Source organism: Ranitomeya variabilis, chromosome 8 (assembly GCF_051348905.1).
Source record: "Ranitomeya variabilis isolate aRanVar5 chromosome 8, aRanVar5.hap1, whole genome shotgun sequence".
Lineage (NCBI taxonomy): Eukaryota > Metazoa > Chordata > Amphibia > Anura > Dendrobatidae > Ranitomeya > Ranitomeya variabilis.
In genome coordinates, this window is record NC_135239.1 from 34,511,182 (window position 1) to 34,535,075 (window position 23,894).

Consider the following 23,894-nt stretch of genomic DNA (forward strand, 5'->3'; position numbering starts at 1 on the left):
AAGGGTGGTCAGTAGTGATGAGCGAGTGTTCTCGTTGCTCGGGTTCTCCAGAGCACGCTCGGGTGATCTCCGAATATTTATGACTGAGATTTAGTTTTCCTTGCTTTAGCTGAGTGATTTACAGCTACTAGCCAGCCTGAGTACATGTGGGGGTTGCCTGGTTGCTAGGGAATCCCCACATGTACTCAGGATGGCTAGTAGCCACAAATCATCCAGCTGCTGCAAGGAAAACTAAATCTCCGAGTAGTCACAAATACTCGGCGACCACCTGAGCGTGCTCTGGAGAACCCGAACAACGAGTATACTTGCTCATCACTAGTGGTCAGGCGTCTGACTTGCTGTGCCATCTTGTAATTCGGATAAAAGCCCTAACTGGGCAGGACCCAGCGGTGAGACCCCCAGCAACCAGACAACCCCTTTAACTATTTTCACTAACTCTTGAAATAGCATTTGATAACATTACTGTAGTATTGTAATACTTTATATATCAAAACCTTTATGGTGAAATTCAGAATAATTTTTTTTCATCTTTTCTGCATATTTCACTGCTAAAAGTTTCCTAAAGGCCTGTAATCCTGACTTTCTTTCTGTGTAGTGTATCCCTGTCCGCTGTTCAGTGTCAGATTCAGGAAGCCGCTGTTTGGGGAGACTGGCCACACAATCATTAATGTCTTGGCTGTAAGTATCCCATTTTTTTTTCTGCACTTTTTCATTTTTTTATGTTTTTTGGATTAGTAATATATAATTATATACATTGTATAGGTTGATGTTTATCGGTTTAATAAAACAGAAAAAATGTCGATAGTAATAAGTGATGAGCGGACGTGCTCGTATAAGGTGTTATCAGATCATGCTCTTGCGTTAATAGAGTATCTTTGGCGTTCTCGAATACTTTAAGTCCCTGAGGCTGCATGTCTCACAGCGGTTCTAACAGACAATCCCTGCATGTGTTGTGGCTGTCGAGCAGCCGTGAGACATGCAGCCGCGGGGACTTGAATATAATATTCGAGCATGATGAAAATACTCTATTAGCGCACGAGCATGCTCTGATAACACCTTATACAAGCACACTCCCTCTTCACTAATAATAATCATTCCAGATTACTCGTCTTATTTTTTTCTGTATTTGGTAGGATTTTCGAAATTACCAGTACACGCTGCCAGTCGTCCAGGGCTTGGTAGTGGATATGGAAGTCAGAAAAACCAGCATCAAGATTCCCAGCAATCGCTACAATGAGGTTACTATCATATTTGCATTTCTGCAATTTTTACACCTGACCTTTTGATCAGCCAGGCTTGAGAGACCCCCAGGGATAACTGCTTTATCGCCAGGGGGTCTCTAAACTTAGGCTTCGACCAATGAGAGATGAACAAATCTTTTCATATTTGAATTCACAAACTTTGCCAAGAAATTCGATTTGTAGCAAATTGATTGATTACGAACTAAAAGCTGTCCAAAGTCTTCATCTTCCCTGACACGACGTGTGTAACACTCTGAGGTCTCCTAGGGCTGTATCTTACCCCTTTCAGTTTATTTAATGCCAACAATGCCCTAGCGATGTCCAAATGACCGCCACATATGTCTGTGGGTAAATGGATGGTAACTGTTCTTCCTTTCTGCGCTGTCACATCATACGTACAGTTTGTGGAGTGCTTCCATACGTCTTCCGTACATAGCAGCTTTATAGTGGTCTGAATGCAGCCGTATCGTTCCATATTGTAGAGCGAGATTTCTCTTTTACACCTTTGTGCAGCTCCTGAAGATCACAGTAACGTCTCTGATCCTTGCACTTTGTGATCTTCGGGGGGCTGCTAGGAGGGAGGTAAGGAAATATAATGTGTGGGGGTGTATGATCGATCCCTCCAGGGCTGCTGCAGCAAGACTCAACCAATCAGAGCTCGAAAACTCTTGTCAATCTAGACATTTCGCCTTGTTGATGTGGCGCTCGCTGGCACTGTATGTAGCCAGGTTATTTTTTATTCTAAAGGTTCATTCACACTGGAAGATTATCGATGACGAATTGTTTGATGATAATTTTGTAGTCTAAACAGTCTGATGATCACCCTACAAAATAACGAGATGCTAATTCGTCAGGTGAAATGATCTTTAGGTTTTTCATAAAGGGTCATATTTCTCGACAGCACAAACAAAACCTGCGCTGCTGAGAACCATGGAAGCCTGTGCAAACCAATCCAACTATTATCCATGTAAACAAGCAGGTGCTCGTCGGTCGTTTCGTGCCCCAGGTTTACCTGTGTAAAACGGACCTTTGCTTTGTTTGTAAAGCGTATCTGTCCTGTTTTAATGAGGAGCTATAAGGCGAAGGTTGTTTGTTCCATTCACTTTATCTTCCCTTTGTTTCTTTCTTGCTTCATGATTATCAGATGTTGAAAGCCATGTACAAATCTAACGAACACGTCCTGGCTGGGGGCACGTGCTTCAACCAGAAGGCCGATTCCCACTTGGTGTGCGTGCAGAATGACGACGGCAACTACCAGACACAAGCCATCAGCATCCATAAGCAGCCACGCAAAGGTAATTACAAGGACTATGTATATCTGCGATACGTCGGAGCGGCATGATGGCTGTCATACAATCCACGATAAGTAGAATCGGGTGCTGGAATTGCAACAACAAGAAGGACAAGCCAAAAATGTATGCAAATCAAATAAGTAGACGGTTTGAAAATGATGAACATTTTCAAGCACTTGGCTCCAATCCATGACACGTTGGAGGTTATAAAACCCAGATTATCCCACTTATGTTTTGGATGAATGTTGATCTGGAGACCATCATGAAGAAGCTTTCAGAAAGGAAATGTGACCTTGGTACAACTCCTGGGATGATGATGTACATTAGTCGGACGTCTTTAGTCTTCATTCCAGGTGCCCCAACAGCGTTACATGCTTGAGGTCATGGAATCGGTGGTACGGCCATTTCCCTTCTTCATCACTTACTGATTAGTAACCTGTCTGTCCATCCTGTGATTTTCATAATTCCACGACTTTTCCTTCTTGGCGTTGCAATTTCATTGTGCAGAATGTATTTTATAGCACACTGCAAAGCGGGATCAGGCACAACACGTGGCATCTCGCATCCTCAGGCGCTTTCTCTGACTCCTTGTTTCGCATCCTCGGTGCTCTCTCAGGTGTTGTACTTGATCTTCAGGAAATAGCTGCTATGAACTGTGACACAAGAAAAACAATATGTATCTTTGGGGGACTGTCATAGATTTATCTTGTATGTTGGATGAAGTCCATAATAATCACTTTTCTTTATTTCGGCAGTGACCGGTGCCAGCTTCTTTGTCTTCAGTGGAGCACTAAAACCATCTTCTGGGTTCCTGGCAAAGTCCAGCATTGTAGAAGGTAAGGAGGTGCCCAGATAAGTGCTAAAACCAGTGTATTGGTGAATTGAGAACACAAAACGGCCTACGTTCCTAAGATGTCCTCTGGGATCCTGTGGGATAGTGAAGTCATCTAACCGCTATATGACATTTAATGTCCTTATTATTAAATGAGCCTTATAATATCCTTATCTGATCTCTGCTCATTATTTAAAGGGAGGTAAGAATGTATTTTAATCCTCTTTCTGTCTAACGCAGTAAAGGCTCATAACTCTTTTCCTGTGATCTTACTACTACTCACTATGACCTGATGTCACAGTATTGCTGCGGCTTCTGGGTGCTGGCCCTTCCTTCTGGGACTCTTCCTCAGAGATCAATGAGGTATTGTTTGCCTCTTGATTTTTATGCTAAGCAAACCCCAGACAAAGGCTGATCACAGACCACCACCCGATCTGTGACTGCAGAGATGAGCCTGGGTGAGGGGGCTGGCTTAGATAAGGACCACAATGGAAGATACTCCACTGGTCTCTTAAATGGCACCCCAAAAGGGAGGGCGAGCAATCAGGAGCAGCAGTGTGTGACGAGTGGAGCAGTAGTAAAATCGTATAAGAACAGGACGAAGGCTCATGCCTTTAAAGTTTTGGACAGAAAGTAGATTGAAATACAATTTTTATCTCCTCGCAGCACCCCTTTAATGAAAGGGTATTATACATGTGCCGTCTCTATGTATAGATGGTGTGATGGTCCAGATCACGGCGGACAGTATGGATGCCCTAAGACAAGCCTTAAAGGATATGAAAGACTTCACCATCACTTGTGGGAAGGCAGACGCTGAGGAGACACAGGAACATGTCTATGTACAATGGGTGGAAGATGACAAAAACTTTAACAAGGGGTAAATGAGCCGATAATTGTGCAGAACGGTCATGTATTGAAGTTTACTTTGTGATTCTGTTCTCTATGGCTTGTTGGATCTCTCCTGTCCTCTCTCTCTAGTATTTCCAGCCCAATTGATGGCAAAACATTGGAGTCTGTAACCAGTGTCAAGATTTCTCATGGCTCCGAATACAAAGCTAACGGCAAAATCATTCGTTGGACTGAGGTACGGGTAATAAGATGACGACGCAGAGGGAGGAAAGATCCTGAAATGTTCTAATAAGTGATTTCAGGATCACGGCTTTCGGTCATAAGTGTACGGCATAGGTTTCCACGTCTCCATTTACTTGCAATCACATTCTGCCTTTCACATCTCGCAGGTATTTTTCCTGGACACTGAGGAACAGCAGAGCGGCCTTAGTGATCCTGCTGACCACAGTAGACTGACCGAAAATGTGGCCAAAGCTTTCTGTCTTGCACTTTGTCCACATCTCAAGCTACTAAAAGAAGATGGGATGACCCGACTGGGATTGCGGGTCACGCTGGACTCTGACCAGGTGAGATTTTGGATTGTAGGTGTGATGATTGTACATGGAGATTCGCACTGGGCCGGTGTCCAGTCCTGTCCTCTTTGGGAGCTGGTCTTATCGTGGTTGTTTCACAGACGCAACACATGCAGAGATTGCCTAACAAACAAGAAATCAGTGCTTGTGTTGTGGCTGTTGTTATTCAAGCACGACTAAGACTGTTAGCACCTGAGCATGCTCAGATAACAGCTTTTCTCCTTCGCCTCATTGGGGGACACAGACCATGGGTGTATGCTGCTGCCACCAGGAGGCTGACACTAAGTATTACAAAGAAAGTTCGCTCCTCCCCTGCAGTATACACCCTCCTGCTGGCTCTCAGCTCCTCCCCTGCAGTATACACCCTCCTGCTGGCTCTCAGCTCCTCCCCTGCAGTATACACCCTCCTGCTGGCTCTCAGCTCCTCCCCTGCAGTATACACCCTCCTGCTGGCTCTCAGCTCCTCCCCTGCAGTATACACCCTCCTGGCTCTCAGCTCCTCCCCTGCAGTATACACCCTCCTGCTGGCTCTCAGCTCCTCCCCTGCAGTATACACCCTCCTGCTGGCTCTCAGCTCCTCCCCTGCAGTATACACCCTCCTGCTGGCTCTCGGCTCCTCCCCTGCAGTATACACCCTCCTGCTGGCTCTCAGCTCCTCCCCTGCAGTATACACCCTCCTGCTGGCTCTCAGCTCCTCCCCTGCAGTATACACCCTCCTGCTGGCTCTCAGCTCCTCCCCTGCAGTATACACCCTCCTGCTGGCTCTCGGCTCCTCCCCTGCAGTATACACCCTCCTGCTGGCTCTCAGCTCCTCCCCTGCATTATACACCCTCCTGCTGGCTCTCAGCTCCTCCCCTGCAGTATACACCCTCCTGCTGGCTCTCAGCTCCTCCCCTGCAGTATACACCCTCCTGCTGGCTCTCAGCTCCTCCCCTGCAGTATACACCCTCCTGCTGGCTCTCAGCTCCTCCCCTGCAGTATACACTCTCCTGCTGGCTCTCAGCTCCTCCCCTGCAGTATACACCCTCCTGCTGGCTCTCAGCTCCTCCCCTGCAGTATACACCCTCCTGCTGGCTCTCGGCTCCTCCCCTGCAGTATACACCCTCCTGCTGGCTCTCAGCTCCTCCCCTGCAGTATACACCCTCCTGCTGGCTCTCGGCTCCTCCCCTGCAGTATACACCCTCCTGCTGGCTCTCAGCTCCTCCCCTGCAGTATACACCCTCCTGCTGGCTCTCAGCTCCTCCCCTGCAGTATACACCCTCCTGCTGGCTCTCAGCTCCTCCCCTGCAGTATACACCCTCCTGCTGGCTCTCAGCTCCTCCCCTGCAGTATACACCCTCCTGCTGGCTCTCAGCTCCTCCCCTGCAGTATACACCCTCCTGCTGGCTCTCAGCTCCTCCCCTGCAGTATACACCCTCCTGCTGGCTCTCAGCTCCTCCCCTGCAGTATACACCCTCCTGCTGGCTCTCAGCTCCTCCCCTGCAGTATACACCCTCCTGCTGGCTCTCAGCTCCTCCCCTGCAGTATACACCCTCCTGCTGGCTCTCAGCTCCTCCCCTGCAGTATACACTCTCCTGCTGGCTCTCAGCTCCTCCCCTGCAGTATACACCCTCCTGCTGGCTCTCAGCTCCTCCCCTGCAGTATACACCCTCCTGCTGGCTCTCGGCTCCTCCCCTGCAGTATACACCCTCCTGCTGGCTCTCAGCTCCTCCCCTGCAGTATACACCCCTCTGCTGGCTCCCAGCTAACCAGTTCTTGCTTAGTGTCCGTAGGAGGCACACGGACGGGTCTGCTATTCAGACCCAAAGAATCTTTTTACTTTTACCTTTTACCGGATGAAGGGGGCGACGGATTCTTTCATGTTCCGATCTCCCCCGAACCAACAACAGGCGAGCACGGGAGTTTCACCTCTCCGTATCCTCTCCTGCGACGTGGGAAGCCACTGCCTGAGCTGATTCTAGGGGCGATCTCCCCCCTCCCTTATCAGACGAGCACTGGAGTGTCACCTTCAGTATCCTCTTCTGCAGCCAGGCCTATTGCCGGACATTCAGCCCTGACCACCAGGTTTTACCCTCGGCTGTTCAGAGGCACAATCCAGTGTGGCGTCCGAGCAGCCCCCACTGCACCACCACTATTAAGAGCGGATGGTACAAGGAGGCGGACGGTTCCTCTGCTCCTCCCTGCTAAAGGGACGATGGATTGAGGACTTCTCTTATCCCAGCACCGTCCAAACAGCAGCAACAGCACAGCATCTTTTTTTTCTACCTTCTGACCTGCTGAACAGAGCTGCATAGTGGGGTAAGTGCCGGGACTCGAGCGGTTGGAGGGCTCTGCACGTTTTCCCCCGTTCGGCGCCGGCTGGCTTCAAAATTTAGCCCCCGGCTTCGTGTTTGTGTAGGCCACAACCTGGAACTCCAGCCCCTGCTAGGCCGCACTTCAGGCTCCGCCCCCCTATTCAGGCGCCTCTCATTCAGGACGAGAGCTCTATTCTCGGCGGCCATCTTCATCCTCCTGCCATTTCCAGACACGAGCTCATCCGGAAGTAGCTGCTGCATCGCCCCGGCGGTACTCAGCGCTGAAGACAGCGCTATTCCAGACGGGGGACTCAGAATCTCGGTAAGGAGAATCCTCCCTCCACACCCCTCCCCCGCACGCACCGGCAGCATAAAGGGACTAGCGTTCCCTGTTTTTAATACTTAAGACCTGCAATCTCTGGTTGTCCAGCAAGCTCCGGTCTTAAAGGCACGGGTCTTAAGGGTACATGACCGCATTCCCTGGTCTTAAAGACACATGCCCCTTATAGGTACATGTCCAGCTTTCCCTGGCTTTAACACATGAGCAGCATTCCCTGGTCTTAAAGGTTCCCTAGTTTTAAAAAGGGGCACATTACCAGCATTCTCTGCTCTTTAAGCCATGACCAGCCAGGAGCCGGTCACCTTCCCCAGAGTACTTAGTTCCCCTCAAGGGGCTTCACCTCTGGCGTAATCCTTGAAAAATGCCCTGGTCTTAAACGCACATGACTAGTATGCCCTGGTCTTAAGGGCACGTGACCAGTATGCCCTGGTCTTAAACGCACATGACTAGTATGCCCTGGTCTTAAAGGCGCATGACCAGTATTCCTGGTCTTAAAGACACGTGACCAGTATTCCCTGGTCTTAAAGGCGCATGACCAGTATTCCTTGGTCTTAAGGGCGCATGACCAGTATTACCTGGTCTTAAAGGCACATGACCAGTACGCCCTGGTCTTAAAGGCACGTGACCAGTAGGCCCTGGTCTTAAAGGCACATGACCAGTATGCCCTGGTTTTAAAGGCACATGACCAGCATGCCCTGGTTTTAAAGGCACATGACTAGTATGCCCTGGTCTTAAAGGAACATGACCAGTATGCTCTGGTCTTAAACGCACATGACCAGTATGCCCTGGTCTTAAAGGCACATGACCAGTATGCCCCGGTCTTAAAGGCACATGACCAGTATGCCCTGGTCTTAAAGGCACATGACCAGTATGTCCTGGATTTAAAGGTACATGACAAGTATGTCCTGGTTCTTAAAGGCACATGACCAGTAGGCCCTGGTTCTTAAAGGCACATGACCAGTATGCCCTCCTCCTAAAGGCACAAGACCAGTATTCCCTAGTCTTAAAGGCGCATGACTAGTATTTACTGGTCTTAGGGGCGCATCATCAGTCCGAAGCTGGTCATCCTAACGGAGCTCTGGAGCCTTCCGTCACTCATCCCCTAACCACAACCCATGGTTTCTCTGACCAAGAGATTGAATCCCTCTGTGAACCCTCTGTGGCTCGGAGTGCTCGCAGGACCGATATATATGGTCCCTCTCCTACATGGGAGCCGTCGGCTAGCAGGGGCCGCAAGTGTTCTAGGAAAACGTACAGGCGTCTAGAAAACGGAAGTTTTCATTTCCTGATCTCTCCCCCATGAATTGTTGAGAACAACGCTGAATAGGGATCGCATATTGCCTTGGATTGCCAGTGCTTCAGCAAAAGAGGGACTCTCCTATTTATACCATCAACAAATTGACGAGCGATTCACTGGATAGAAGCCTCTAAGTAGGTTGCCATACCTGGTCTGTTTTTTTATGGGCGACGGATCCTTTAAAGGGCACCGATTTCCCCCCCCCCCCCCCCCCCCATCTTCAACAGACGAACGCATGCAGCGTCGCCTCCATGTATCCTCTTCTGCATCCAGGCCTAACGCCAGACAACCTGCCCTGTCCACCCGGGGACCTCAACTCTGGGGATGTACAGAGGCACATATTTTTGGCGTCCGAGCACACCCCCCCCCCCTTTGTATCACCACTATTTAGCGGATGATGCAAGAAAGTGGACGATTCCTCTCCACGTCCCTGTTAAGAGGATGGTGGATCGAGGGTTCCTAATTTTCTACTCTGCACGACGATGGCAAGAGACCTGCTGGAAGCAGCCCCGCATTCTGCCACTTGGCAGACTAACCAGGTAGAATTTCTTGTGGTATACCTACCAGTATCCCTGCCCGATGTATCATCAATTAAAATACCACAGACATTGGATAGCAAATCTGGTTCGTTCCGTCTTGTGGTTTCGGGTTCAGCGCTCTACCCTTCTTTAGCCGCCACATGGTTGCTTGACCAATAGTCTCCTGGTCAGAGACCTTATCTACTTCGATTCAAATCAAATCTTCTGAGCGGGAGAATATCAAGGGATCGTATTTTTTCTACAGACCCATCCAGCAGTGGAAGCGTTGTCCAGGACAGTCTAGATCTAAGGAATCTTGGTTTCAAAAAGGAGGGAATGAAAAGTAAGATCATTCCTGGACCTCAAACTTCTAACAACCTTTCACAAGGTCCTCCTTTTCCAGATGGGGTTCCTGCGCTCAGCCATTACTTCAACAGAAAAATGTGGAGTTTCTGGCATCCATCGACATTCGGGGTTCTTGCCCTCACATGCCTATTTTTTCCCCTCTACAATAATCTCTTCGCCCTTCCATTCGCGAACAGCATTTTCAAGTCACGAACTTGCCCTTCGGCCTAGCTACCACACCAGAGTGGTCGCAAGGGTCATAGCGGTTGTCATGTGCTTCTTGCACCCTAGAAGCATGGTCATCCTGCCCTTCTGGGTCGACTTTCTAGCCGCTCTTCAAGGACTACGCTGAGTCGTCTATATCACTTGCAATACCCTCTCACTTGGGCTAGCAGCTAAACTTAGACAAGTTTTTTTCCTCATTCCCAGCCCAGCAGATCCTCTTTGAGGATGATCCTGCACAAGAAGGATGATAATTCTCTCACGAGTCAAGGTCGTGGCCCTTCAACATGGAGCTTGTGCACTTGATCACTCATTCCCTCGGTTCATTCAATTCGCTAGGAGGGTTCTGAGGAAAAAGACGACAATGGAAGAAGTTTCTTTCGCTCCGCTCGTTTTCAGCAAGTGAATCAGACTTTCAAAGGTAGTCTCTAAGCTCCTTCCTCATCCAGAGCCTTCTCCTGGTCCAATGGTTATTAGGGAATACCAATGCCAGTCTTCTTCTCCCGATCATTTCTCTGGGAATCCGAACGGTACGGCTAATCCTACAGCAGGTCCACTGCCTTCAGGCGGGTCAACCATCCGTCTTCAATTGGATAATGCCACGGCTGTGCCATACGTCAATCATCTAGCAGGTACCCACAGTCAGGCGCCATGGCCGAGGTACCTCGCACTCTCTGATGGGCCGAGATCTATCATTCGGTGATCTCAACAGTACATGTCCCTGGAGTAGAACACTGGGCGGCTGACATATTCAGCCATCAGGGTTTCTCCTCAAGTGAGTGGGAACTTCACTCGGAAGTCTTCCTTCAGATCTGCCTTCACTGGAGTACTCCAGATGTAGGTCGGATGGCGTCCAAGCTGAACGCCAATGTACTCCAGTTCATGGTTTGGCCTCGAGATCCAAGACCATCGCAGTGCATCCTCTGTTCTTCCATGGTACCAATTTCTATAACCCCTCTTCCACTATGTCTGAGATCTTTTTGGAAGCAGAAAGGGCCCCAGTGATCCCGGGAAACCCGCTCTGACCATGTCAGGTTTTCTCGCTTGCGGTGCTAGTATTTTTCCGTCTTATTTCAACAAAACTGGAAACATGGTCTTTCTCGCAGAGAGCCTTCACCTGTAGTTCTTCCCTACCGCGTACCGTTACATCTGTGGGACCTTAATGGTCCTGGAGATCTTACAGTAGACTCCTTTTTCGATCCAGAAAGACTTTACTATCAGGGAAGGTCACTCCCCCTTTTTTCTCTGCGTTCTTGTCATCCTGATGAGTCTTCAGAGCTCGCCGCTGTTTCTTTCAGTCTTTTTTCCTTATTACCATCAAAGCAAGGTTGCCCTCAAGCCATCCCCTTCCCTCGTTGCCAAGGTGGGTTTGTATTCCCACTGTTGCAGGGGCATCGTCCTCTCATCTCTTTCGGCTTCAGTCCACAAAACAGAAGGGGGTTCTCCATAATCTGGAAGAAGTGAGAGCTCCGAGCGGGTACGTATCGAGGACGGCGTCCTTCCGAAGGTTGGACACTTTGCTTGGGCTTCTCGATGGTAAGTAGGCTTCCTGATGGTCACAGGAAGGGTTTAGCTGTTTCATCGGCCATGTTAGCCTGGTGGATTCTTTTCACCATCCAGGAGTCCTTCCGTGCTAGATGTCAGCCTATCTCCCTGTCTGAGGGCTCTAGGCACCAGACGTCGGCAAGCACGACCACAAGCTTACAAATTCCTCCAGTCCGCATGCATTCTTGAAGCACTATAATTCACACATTCCCATAGATGTGAGTCTGGGCAGGCGGACTTTGCAGGCCGCGGTGGCGCACTTGTCAGTAGCGGTTACACGACCTGATCTGATGTTGTCCCCACCCAGGGACTGCTTTGGGACGTCCCATGGTCTGTGTCTCCCAATGAGGCGAAGGAGAAATAGGGATTTTTGTGTACTCACCGTAAAATCCTTTTCTCCGAGCCATTCATTGGGGGACACAGCTCCCTCCCTATTATTAGTTTGTACTTGTTTTTATCATTTGATATGTTATACTCTCCTTTATAATGTGACATGCTATATGCTTATATGTTATAATTGATCTCCTACTGCTTTTGCACCGAACTGGTTAGTTGGGAGCCAGCAGGAGGGTGTATACTGCAGGGGAGGAGCTAACTTTCTTTGTATTACTTAGTGTCAGCCTCCTGGTGGCAGCAGCATACACCCATGGTCTGTGTCCCCCAATGAATGGCTCGGAGAAAAGGATTTTACGGTGAGTACACAAAAATCCCTATATTCCAGCATGTTCGCTCATCACTAGTCACAATGCCAAAGAAGCACTCAGAAGTGAAAACTGGCTGCCACGGAGGACCAAACTGCACGCCAGATTGAATGGCTGATCTCTAACAATTGTTTGCACATGTGTTTTTCAGGTCGGATACCAAGCAGGAAGTAACGGGCAACCGCTGCCTTCTCGCTACACCCATGATTTGGACAGTGCCTTGGTGCCAGTGATACATGGGGGCACGTGCCAGATAAATGAGGGCCCAGTAACCATGGAACTCATTTTTTATATCTTGGAAAACATCTCATAGGGATGTTATGAGCGTGTCCTCAAAGAAAGAAAAAAAAACAAACAAACTGCCGCTGGCTGAACCATTTGCACTTTAATCATGGAAGATTCATGTTTCTTTTCTTTTGCTAACACTAGTACTAGGTCAGGGTGCGAGAGGCGGACACAAGAATGCTTTAAACCTTCTATGCATAGCCCGTGGAGAGTGTCGCATTGCAAAGAGGGCGCTCTGTAAAGTCGAAATCTGCGGGCTAAAAACAAACAAAAACTGAAGAATCGTGTGACTTAGGTGGGAGATGGAACAAAGACCCTCATAAGTGCAACAAAACGAATATCCGATATACAATCAGGAATATCTCACTCTGACCTCATTGACATCATCGCTGCAAACGTCTCTGCTCGCGTTCTCTCTCACCGTTTCGCCCTATCCAAGTTTACACTGTTACAGACCAGCCTGACCCTCCTCACCTGTTTTTTGGTTTGTATCCTTATGTACGATGCATGGCAATGGAGACCGAGATACACAGCCTGTAGTGTTGATATCACACTTCCCAGCACAAGTGCATGAAACCAGATGCCGATCGCTCGCATCGGTTCTTATTTGCAAGGGCAGCAATATTATTTTATACTATTCAGGAGCGCACAAGTTTTTATTTGTATTTATTTTTAATCCACTTTGTCGTTCATTCGTGGCACCACGTGGAAAATAGAAGACCACCGAGAGGCGAGCAAATCTGAGACAATGCGTTAAACAATTGATTAACCAAACCCATCCACGCAGCTTCACCGGTGGACGGTAATGAGGTGACGTTTACAATACATGTTCGTCTTTGAGACCATATGCTGCATTCTACAGTTATCTACGCATTGCCGTGCGATACTTCTGGCATTTGTAGTCCTCGCGGAAACTATCACAGTATTTATTCCCTCTTAGGTCGGAGTCGGTATAACACTATCCGCAGAGTACAATGCGGCCATTGTTCAATACACCAAATAAACCGCTTTAATTTATGTACATTTTATTCAGCTTTTGGGGGGCGATATGGGGCCTCCCTCTTCCCCCAGATCATCTGTGATCAAACTCATATTTATTCACATCGTTTGTGTTCTGGTATTTGTCTGTCTTTTCATAATGTTGTTTTTTTTTTTATTACTGTGTCATTACAATAATTGCCTAATTAGTCACATCTTTATGGCTTCATGCAAATAGAATCTTTTACTAAAAACCTGAAAAAGAGATTCCCGGTGCTTATAGTATATGTTCTGCTCATGATATGGTTATTACTGGCAGCTCATAAAAGAGACCTTTCCTGACACTTCTTTTTGAGGACATCTTTGCATTGTGCTGTTCCTCTGTTCTTCCTCTTGGACAACTGTTGCCATTCTTGTCAGCAGGGATTATTCCTGCCTCCATCGTCCTTGATATGGTCAGACAATGTAGCAAATGTACACTTGTATATAGCGCCATTAATGCCGTAGCGCTCTACAGTCATCATTATTGTCCCTATTGGGGGCTCACAATCTAGATTCTCCATCAGTATGTGTTTGGAATGTGGGAGGAAACCGGAGAACCCGGAGGAAACCCACGAAGACATGGGAGAACATACAAAGTCAGTGCAGATGTTCTTAGAGGGTTTGAACCCAGGACTCCAGCGCTGCAAGGCTGCAGTGCTAACCACTGAGCCACCATAGAGTGCTAACCACTAAGCCACCGCAATGTAACACCCAGTTGTCAACTTAAATTGGGGCTTGCATGGTGACACTGGACATTCGAGAACAAATCGGACAACAATTTTAGAGTTGCAAGGATATTTTCATCGGAGTCTACAGGAATAAAGTCGCATGGTGGCAACACAACCTCATAAAAGGTGACCTTGCACTGTGACACCTTGATCTTCAAAGCACGTAACTGTTTCCAGGAGTAATAACAGAGGAACAACACATTCCAGAGTTTTAAGCAAAGATGCTGCAGAATTGTCATTTTATTGGTAAAAACAAGGCAGAGGCACCAGGAGTTGAGTGAATGATTCGCAGAACCCTGGACCAGTGGCCACTTTGGTAGTCCGCGGGTGCTGGACTAGAGTCCTGGAAACCTCCTGCTACCTGCTGGGATCACTGACGTGTGTCTTACCACAACAATGATGCACCAAGCCTACTAATCTGAAGACACGGTGGGGACGCCAGCAAGGTACAAGAAGGGTCACAGCTGCCATGGACCAGGATCCTGCAAAGCTTTCTCCTGAATTTTGGTCCTTTAGGGAGGTTTTGCATTTTCTCAAATTCTGGCCAAATCTTTTGCAGTGATGCATTGTAGTTACATTCGATGCAGTAACAGGACTAATGACATTTTTCCGGAGATGGATGCAGACTCCGCAGACCTGATGGTTCTCTGGGGTAAGTAAGAATTCCTTCAAGGAGATACTCTGCGTCACCAGATGTAGGATGCTCAGTCTGTACTATTCGGCGTTTTGGGCTGAGAGGTGGTGGTTATTGATCCATTCAGGTTAGTACCTTACTGGGAAAAATACAAGTAATAGTATGTACTGAAATAATACAGTGAAGCATATAAAAGAGGCATATAAGAGAAATCCCATTGCACTCTAAATATTCAAGTTTGGGAAGAAATTATACCAAAAAGTGTAAGTGACATGGTATAGTGAACCAACCTGATCCTGAACGTGTAAAGAAGGACCCCAACGCGTGTTTCGCACACTTGCTTCTTCGGGGAAAGAATGTACAATGACTGATAACACTTCTATGTAGAGTAGATAACACAGGATCCACCATTCACAATAGGTGATGTCACAGCTCACCTCCTCCTCCTGTACAATGACTGATAACACCTCTATGTACAGTAGATAACACAGGATCCACCATTCACAATAGGTGATGGCACAGCTCACCTCCTCCTCCTGTACAATGACTGATAACACCTCTATATACAGTAGATAACACAGGATCCACCATTCACAACAAGTGATGTCACAGCTCACTTCCCCCCCACCCCGCCTACACAAAGACCTTTGCACATGCTCATTAGATCTTTCATTGCAAACTAGAAGGTCAGGCCACTTGTTGCTGCTAATGTGCATGTAAATTTCCTGAAGGAAAAAGTGTCTAAAAAAAACAAACACCCCAGTGTCCGCTGTGAAAATTGCAAGAGTTTTATCATTTTTAAATGCAGATTGTGATATAAAAAAATAATTCCCTTACTGTGGTTATAAAGTGACATGTCAAAAGTAGTGAGTGTCAGTGATCTGGATACTGATACAGATGGCTGAAATAAAGGTGCAGAAGCGCTCAGCTGAGCATTTTGCCCATTTTCTGATCTACTCTATTCTGCTTGGAGAGCAGATCAAAAGTTGTAAAAATTAATTTCATAGAAAGTTTGTGACTAAACTTTTAATATTTTTTCTTTTTTTTTTTAGCCTTTATTTTAATGTTGATCGGTGTGGGCCTTGGTTCCCGGAGACCACAATGATTGTCAAGCTCTCGGCTCATCCTCAAGCATAAGTAGTGTGATGTATGGGCTCAATAGTGAGTCTGTGGGTCCCTGCACCCCACTGCACTTCTCTCTAGCCCCCAGACCCCCACAGACCATCACTACTGACCCCAATATGCTTGTATGGCTGCAGTATCTCTGCTTCCTGTATGTTTTACTAGGGGCCTACATTAATTTATAGTGTATACAATCCTGTCCTGACCCGATTACCATCACAAGACTATCCAATCCAGAAAGGTTGTCATCCGATGGAAATAATCAGTGAAGACTCCCATTTACAAACAGCAAGCAGAGATCTTAAACTAGAAATAGATTTGGGAAGTATATTGTGTGACGATCCGTAGGTGACTCTGACTGATCGTGCCTCCCATAGAGGCGTCCCTTATGTTCTCCTCTCACAGGGAGCGCAGTGTTGTACCTGGTGTGTGGTTTCTTGCCGTAGGTCGGCAGCACATTGTGCAGATTTATACATCCGGGGTTACGTTCCATGTCAGTGTTACATCCTAATGCTATTCCTCTGTAGTGCTTGAATTGCTTTGCAGCAGCGGATGATGATGTTGGATCTGGCTGCAATGCACAGTTTTTATATCCAATAAGTAATGTAGCAATAGCTGGGGCTGATGCAGTCCCTTTATAGATGGGAGGGGGCTGGCTTTAGAACCCTGGACCAAGTATTAGAATGTTCACAGACAGGCTGGGTGTTGGGATAGTTAATATTCTCAATGTGCATAATGAATAGTAATTCCTATCGACTTCTCCTTCCCTGAGCTCCCTCATCGTCCCCCTACCCAGTCACTGCTCCTTAATATAATAGCTCCTCGTGTGTAAATAAGAATTTTTACAATGCTGTAAATCTGGGACATAAGAAATCTCCTCTGCCTTTGTAACTCTGATAATGTCTGATGTTGGACAATTAAACATGCCATCTGTCTTGTGTGTCTTGAATCCTGTTTTGTTAATTTTTTTTACCCAGCGTTTGTTTCTTGTCCATAATATCACCGTTTTTTCTGCCAAAAACATCAATTTAAAGTGCTGTCAGAACAGAATGACTGTTCAAACCAAGCACAGGCGCTCGGAGCACCCTTGGTGTAGCCGAGCCATCCGGTGCATCTTCACACCTACTTGTTTTCCATCTATCCTCTTAGCGAGAGCCGACAGTCAAGGAAGTGGACGGCAAAGATAGATGCAAGTAGGCAGGAAGAAGCAGCGAACCGCTCGGCCACACCAAGGGTGCACTGAGCGCATGTGCTTGGTTTGAACAGTTTTTTTGTTTTTTTTTGCCAACATGCCTTTTAAATTGGATCATATTCTTGTTGCCCAACCTTTTTATTATTAATATTGCCATTTTAATCACTGTGAGACGTATCACACACCCTTTTGGAACAACATAAATCACAGCGGGACCTTTTCTCGTATAGTACTACACAGCATATGGTATTCTTAGGTTTGACATTTCCTACAAAATTGCCTCCAAAAAATGGATTCTCCTGCATGTGATTCAACATAAAGTTTAGGAGAAACATTGCCCTTCCAGATTAAAAAGGATGTTAGTGTCACAAATTACGGTATATGAGTATTTTTTAGGGAGGTTGATGCTCCCGTGCCTCCTGTTAAGCATGGATTGGTTCATTTTGTTACGAGTTTTCTGTATAAAATTCACATATTAGATGGCACGTTGGGACAACATCCTCACTAGTTTCTTAAAGGGGTTGTCTTAAGATGTTGAGAACAGAATTTGCTTCTTATTTACAGAAACAGCGCCACCACTCATGCCCATGGCCACATCTGGTATTGCAGCCAATCTCCATTTGTGCTGCAATACCAGGTACGGCTAGTAGTCAGAAACAAAGGACAAACCTTATTTTCTAAACCTGTACAATCCCTTTAAATCACAATATAGAACTGCTTTAACTTATGCAAGTGTCCGGGGAGACTTGACAAGTAGCTGTGATCCACAATCCCCCCCATGTACAATGCTTTTAGAGGGTATATTAGCATGTGACAATACTGCATGGCACCGTAGCCTGCTATCACGGCATTTTATAAGCTCTCCAGGAAGATCCTATGATACCTCACTTGTTCTGATGCAAAGTTATTTTGCTTGCTCCATTGGTCGAATACAATCATTATGTAACTTTTTTTTTTGTTGTTTTGACTATAAAATGTATTTTTCTTTTAATAAAACAAATTTTATTTTGTAATGCCAAGATTAATATTGTATTTTCTGCTGCAACAAGGAGGGGGGAAATAAAAAAAGCAGACTGACCTAAAAGGTGCCCCATTTCAATTTATTTTATTTTTACTATACAAGTAAATACAACATCTCCATATAGAACCATCCAGGAAGATAATAAATAACAAAAATGGCTTCCTTTAACAGTCTGAACATTCATTTACACATGGCACAAACATTTCAACTATGGGGGAGAAAAGAAAAATAAAATAAGTTGACAACTCTTATGGCAGACACCTGCAAAGTGGAGTCGCGTTTGGCCCCAAAGGGTTAATCTGCATATGACACTACTGTAGTCTGCAATGCAAAACTAAACGCTCTCAGCATGTCCTACAGTCTGTTGCTGTCAGTGCATGCTGGGAGTTGTAGTTCTGCAATGGCTACCGGTTGGAGACCCCATTCAGAGTGATACACCCAGGCATAAAAAAAAATAAAATAAAAGGGCACACAGAACAGACAAAGCTGAAAACGTAGGTGACAGACCCCAATGACCCCGCAGTCTACAGACTGAATTGGTTAAAGGCACTTACAGGGAAAGGTTGCAGGACCAAACCTCTCCTTGCCAGAGTAGTCATGCTTGGGTGATCCCTAAAAAAGGTACATAGTCCTCACTGAAGCCACCGTGGTGGATGAAGAAGTGGACTGCGGCCCCCTAGTCAGGGTGATTAAACACCATTTCATACATAGGATGGGGTCTCAGTGCTGCCCCTTCTTCCAGGCACACACCCATGTCAATTTCCAAGAAGAGCTGGAAACGTTTGATCATTACAGCTATGTACGCACGCGCGGCTGTGCAGATTGCAAGAACTAGCATTTGAGCACCAGAGGCAAATCCATACTCAAGTCCCCCCATCCCGAGGCTTTCTACTGCATTCTAGAGGGGCTCATTGAGAAACCCGATTTGGGGGAAGGAGAAGTTTGCAACAAAGTACAGGTTAGTCGTTGGTAGCTTTGTTGGCTTACATTCGCTTTTTTTTTTTTTATCACGCTTGTCCACTGATTTTTGATAAATTGGAATATAGATCCTGATTTACATTCAACACATGAAAAAAAAAAAAAAGCCAGAGGTTACGCAAGGGTGACACCAAGTTATATTGTCAGTAAGGTATAGCGGCCGGCGTGGTCTAGGGGCCATAGAGGCGACCAGCACGGCTGCCAGTCTGCACCGATAAATGACAGCGTTCCTCCAACGTGCTTTGATGCTGTGGAAGATCCTTTGGTATGTAACTCCTCTCTCGGCCTGCAGGACATGTTGTCTCGGGCGTGAAAGGGCAGCATCTTCATTGCACATACTGTCTTCCTCCACCGCATCTCACTGAGTTAAGAAAAAAAAAAAAAAAAGCCATTTTAAGAGTCAGTATGGCAGACACAATTCCTTCCTCTGTGCTCATATACTGAAGCACCCAAGTGAAAAAGATTTTTTTTGCCAAATGTCAAGCAGTTTTACACTAGTAAACTCTTGGCAAACTGAACTCTAAAGGTATATATATTTGCAAAAAAAAACCATATATATAGCCTTGCAGCGCTGGAGTCCTGGGTTCAAATCCCACCCAGGACAACATCTGCGAAGAGTTTGTATGTTCTCTCGGGTTCTCCCACATTCCAAAGACCCCTGATAGGGAATTTAGATTGTGAGCCCCATTGGGGACAGCGATGATAATGTGTGCAAACTGTAAAGCACTGCAGGAGATGTTAGCGCTACATAAAAATAAAGAATATTATATATCTATACCGTATATATAATTGTCTAAGGGGTACTTCCGTCTTTCTGTCTGTCAGCAACTTCCGTCACGGTTATTCATTCGCTGATTGGTCTCGCCAGCTGCCTGTCATGGCTGCCGCGACCAATCAGCAACGGCCACAGTCCGATTAGTCCCTCCCTACTCCCCTGCAGTCAGTGCCCGGCGCCCGCTCCATACTCCCCGCAGTCACCGCTCACACAGGGTTAATGCCAGCGGTAACGGACCGCGTAGTGCCGCGGGTAACTCACTCTGTTACCGCCGCTATTAACCCTGTGTGACCAAGTTTTTACTATTGACGCTGCCTATGCAGCATCAATAGTAAAAGGATCTAATGTTAAAAATAATTTAAAAAAATAAAAAATTATTTATTCACCTTCCGCTGCCTTTCCCGCTCCTCGCCACTCTCCGGTAACCGCTCTGTGCAAGCAGCAGGTTCCGGTACCAAGGATCGTATGGCAGAAGGACCTGCCATGACGTCACGGTCATGTGACTGTGACGTCATCACACCCTGGGACCGGAAGCTGCCGCCTGTACCGCGCACAGGCGACAGAACTACAAGTATGGTGAGTATGTTAGAACTACAAGGGGCCCTCGGATCGGAAGGCGAGTATGTTTATTTTTTAACCTGTGACATATGTGGCTGGGCAATATACTATGTCGCTGGCCAATATATTATGTGGACATACATATTCTAGAATACCCGATGCGTTAGAATCGGGCCACCATCTAGTGTATATATATACACACACACACAGCTCAAAAACTTAACAACTGAATCTAACTCCAAGTACATCAAACTTCTGTGAAATCAAACTGTCTACTTAGCAACACTGATTGACAATCAATTTCACATGCTGTTGTGCAAATGGAATAGACAACAGATGGAAATTATTGGCAATTATCAAGACACCCTCAATAAAGGAGTGGTTCTACAGGTGGGGACCACAGACCACATCTCAGTACCAATGCTTTCTGGCTGATGTTTTGGTCACTTTTGAATGTTGGTTGTGCTTTCACACTCACTCGTGGTAGCATGAGACAGACTCTACAACCCACACAAGTGGCTCAGGTAGTGCAGCTCATCCAGGATGGCACATCAATGCGAGCTGTGGCAAGAAGGTTTGCGGTGTCTGTCAGTGTAGTGTCCAGAGGCTGGAGGCGCTACCAGGAGACAGGCCAGTACACCAGGAGACGTGGCGGGGGCTGTAGGAGGGCAACAACCCAGCAGCAGGACCGCTACCTCCGCCTTTCTGCAAGGAGGAACAGGAGGAGCACTGCCAGAGCCCTGCAAAATGACCTCCAGCAGGCCACAAATGTGCATGTGTCTGCACAAGCGGTTAGAAACCGACTCCACGAGGATGGTCCGAGTGCCCGACGTCCACAGATGTGGGTTGTGCTCACAGCCCAACACTGTGCAGGATGCTTGGCATTTGCCACAGAACACCAGGATTGGCAAATTCACCACTGGCGCCCTGTGCTCCTCACAGATGAAAGCAGGTTCACACTGAGCACATGTGACAGAGTCTGGAGACGCCGTGGAGAGAGATCTGCCTGCAACATCCTTCAGCATGACCGGTTTGGCAGTGGGTCAGTAATGGTGTTGGGTGGCATTTCTTTGGAGGGCCGCACAGCCCTCCATGTGCTCGCCAGAGGTAGCCTGACTGCCATTAGGTACCGAGATAAGATCATATGCTGGTGCAGTTGGCCCTGGGTTCCTCCTAATGCAGGACAATGCCAGACCTCATGTGGCTGGAGTGTGTCAGCAGTTCCTGCAAGATGAAGGCATTGAAGCTATGGACTGGCCCACCCATTCCCCAGACCTGAATCCGATTGAACACATCTGGGACATCATATCTCGCTCCATCCACCAACGTCATGTTGCACCACAGAGTGTCCAGGAGTTGGCAGATGCTTTAGTCCAGGTCTGGGTGGAGATCCCTCAGGAGACCATCCGCCGCCTCATCAGGAGCATGCACAGGCATTGTAGGGAGGCCATACAGGCACATGGAGGCCACACACACTACTGAGCATCATTTCCTTGTCATGAGGCATTTCCACTGAAGTTGGATCAGCCTGTAATTTGATTTTCCACTTTGATTTGGAATATCATTCCAAATCCAGACCTCTATGGGATATTCATTTTGATTTACATTGATAATTGATGAGATTATGCAGACCTCTCCGTCTGCTGAATAAGGATTAACACGTTGAATTTTAACAACTGATCCTTTAGGGGGTCGTTGGTGCAGCTGGTAGGGTGAGAAGAAGCCAATGCAAAGTGAGCTTGAGGTGCAGAGGGAATGGGATCTGTTGTGAACTCTATTTCTGGGCTCCCTCTTGTGGGCACAAGTGGTACTGTGTGAGTGCTGTCTTTCTGCAGGTTTGTGACAGGCATCAGCTGTCTCGTTATCTGTGGGCTGGTTTTCTATTTAAGCTCACTTGGACTCTCAGTCTATGCCTGCTGTCAATGTATTCAGTGCTATTCTGATTCCTTCTGTCTACCTTGCTACCAGTCTCTTCAAGAGAAGCTAAGTTTCCGTTTTGTTCATTTTTTGATCATCAGTGTTCAATATGTTTCTTGTCCAGCTTGGTAATATGTGATTCCCTGCTTGCTGGTAGCTCCCCCCACACCGTTAGTTGGTGTGGGGGTTCTTGAATTCTCAGCGTGGATATTTTGTAGGGTTTTCTGCTGACCGCACAGCTCACTATCTGTCTTCTGCTATCTAGTATTTGCGGGCCTCATTTGCTGAATCTGTTTTCATTCCTACGTGTGTCTTTTCTCCTTACCTCACCGTTATTATTTGTTGGGGGCTTCCTATATATTTGGGGTTATTTCTCTTGAGGCAAGTGAGGTCTTGCTTTCTCTTTAGGGGTAGTCAGTTTCTCAGGCTGCATCGAGACATCCAGGATTTTAGGCACGTTCACCGGCTACCTTTAGTGTGTTTGGATAGGATCAGGATTGCGGTCAGTCCAGTTACCACCTCCCTAGAGCTTGTTCTTTGTTCAGTAACTTAGTTAGTATTTCTAGTGATCCTCAGCCACTGGGATCATAACAGGGATCCATCAGTAGATTGGGTTATAAACTACTGATGGGTATGGTTTAGACACCCCCTAAAAGGGTCTGGAAACAATTTACTCCCCTCTCCCCATTACTGCACTAAAGGATATCAATTATAATCATTACCTTCCTTGTAACTGGATCCATCACCAGCCATTTCTCTGTCACAGTCTGAAGGTCTTGTCCATTAAGGGGTTCTCGGAGCCTGATTTTAACTTCCAGCTTCCCCCCTGTTGGTTTTCTCCCATCAAATACCTGAAATGAGAACAGTCATCTTCAACAGCTGATATTTTGGCCAAACACTCCATTGAAAGATTGATCTGCAATACCAGAGGCAGCTATGGATGGCGCTTTTCTCTACAGATACAATGTTGCTGACACTTTTTCTAATCTCATATCCTTTTACTGCAGGAATGGGAGATCAATATGCATTAGTTATTTAAAATATATATTACACAAGTAAGATTTCACAGTTACCTCCACAATCTCCCGGATTTCACACTGCGTCTCCAGTTTGTCCAGTTTCACACTGGCTGTACCGATCTGTTTATCGCTCCTTAGCAAAAACACTCTGTAAAAGATAAGAAACTAAGAGTAAGGAATACAACCATACATAAACCTATTTGTTGGGAACACCTGGAATAAGAATGATCCCTACAGACATTAGAAATCATGATGATCTCCTAGAATCGTGCCTGCACAGCAATGTGAGCCACTCTATCCATGTGGCCTGATGTAGGACAGTCCCCCAATTGGAGCACATCTATGGGTCCTCGGTGATGTCCTTGTGCAGAAGAGAACCCTGCGCTCAGAAAATGGCATATATTGCAATCACACACTCACCCCTTATGGAAGATCTCAAACTTGATGCCTTTAGCCTGAACCACTCTCTTGAAGCCTCGGTGGTTGCGGTTAATGTTCAGTTTAAACGACTGTTCATATTCTAAGGGAAAGTAAGAAAAATCAATCAAGTAATGAAATGGTCAACAACCCCATGGAACCTGATAACGGCGCTATGAC

The 23,894-nt window shown here is 46.7% G+C and overlaps 2 protein-coding genes across 2 annotated transcripts in view; one reads left to right on the top strand and one right to left on the bottom strand.

Annotated features, from left to right (window-relative positions):
• ZFYVE9 (zinc finger FYVE-type containing 9) overlaps positions 1-13,576 on the top strand; it is a 45,174-nt gene extending 31,598 nt beyond the window's left edge. The window contains exons 11-18 of the mRNA XM_077278047.1: positions 596-678; positions 1,134-1,238; positions 2,386-2,536; positions 3,289-3,369; positions 4,080-4,242; positions 4,344-4,449; positions 4,604-4,780; positions 12,200-13,576. Of these exons, the coding sequence (XP_077134162.1) occupies positions 596-678; positions 1,134-1,238; positions 2,386-2,536; positions 3,289-3,369; positions 4,080-4,242; positions 4,344-4,449; positions 4,604-4,780; positions 12,200-12,361 (1,028 nt within the window). The 3' untranslated portion in view covers positions 12,362-13,576. The remainder of the gene's footprint in view (positions 1-595; positions 679-1,133; positions 1,239-2,385; positions 2,537-3,288; positions 3,370-4,079; positions 4,243-4,343; positions 4,450-4,603; positions 4,781-12,199) is intronic.
• Positions 13,577-18,104: 4,528 nt separating this feature from the next.
• CC2D1B (coiled-coil and C2 domain containing 1B) overlaps positions 18,105-23,894 on the bottom strand; it is a 40,359-nt gene continuing 34,569 nt past the window's right edge. The window contains exons 22-25 of the mRNA XM_077278048.1: positions 23,718-23,817; positions 23,352-23,445; positions 23,001-23,129; positions 18,105-19,389 (exon numbers count right to left, since the gene is read on the bottom strand). Of these exons, the coding sequence (XP_077134163.1) occupies positions 19,387-19,389; positions 23,001-23,129; positions 23,352-23,445; positions 23,718-23,817 (326 nt within the window). The 3' untranslated portion in view covers positions 18,105-19,386. The remainder of the gene's footprint in view (positions 19,390-23,000; positions 23,130-23,351; positions 23,446-23,717; positions 23,818-23,894) is intronic.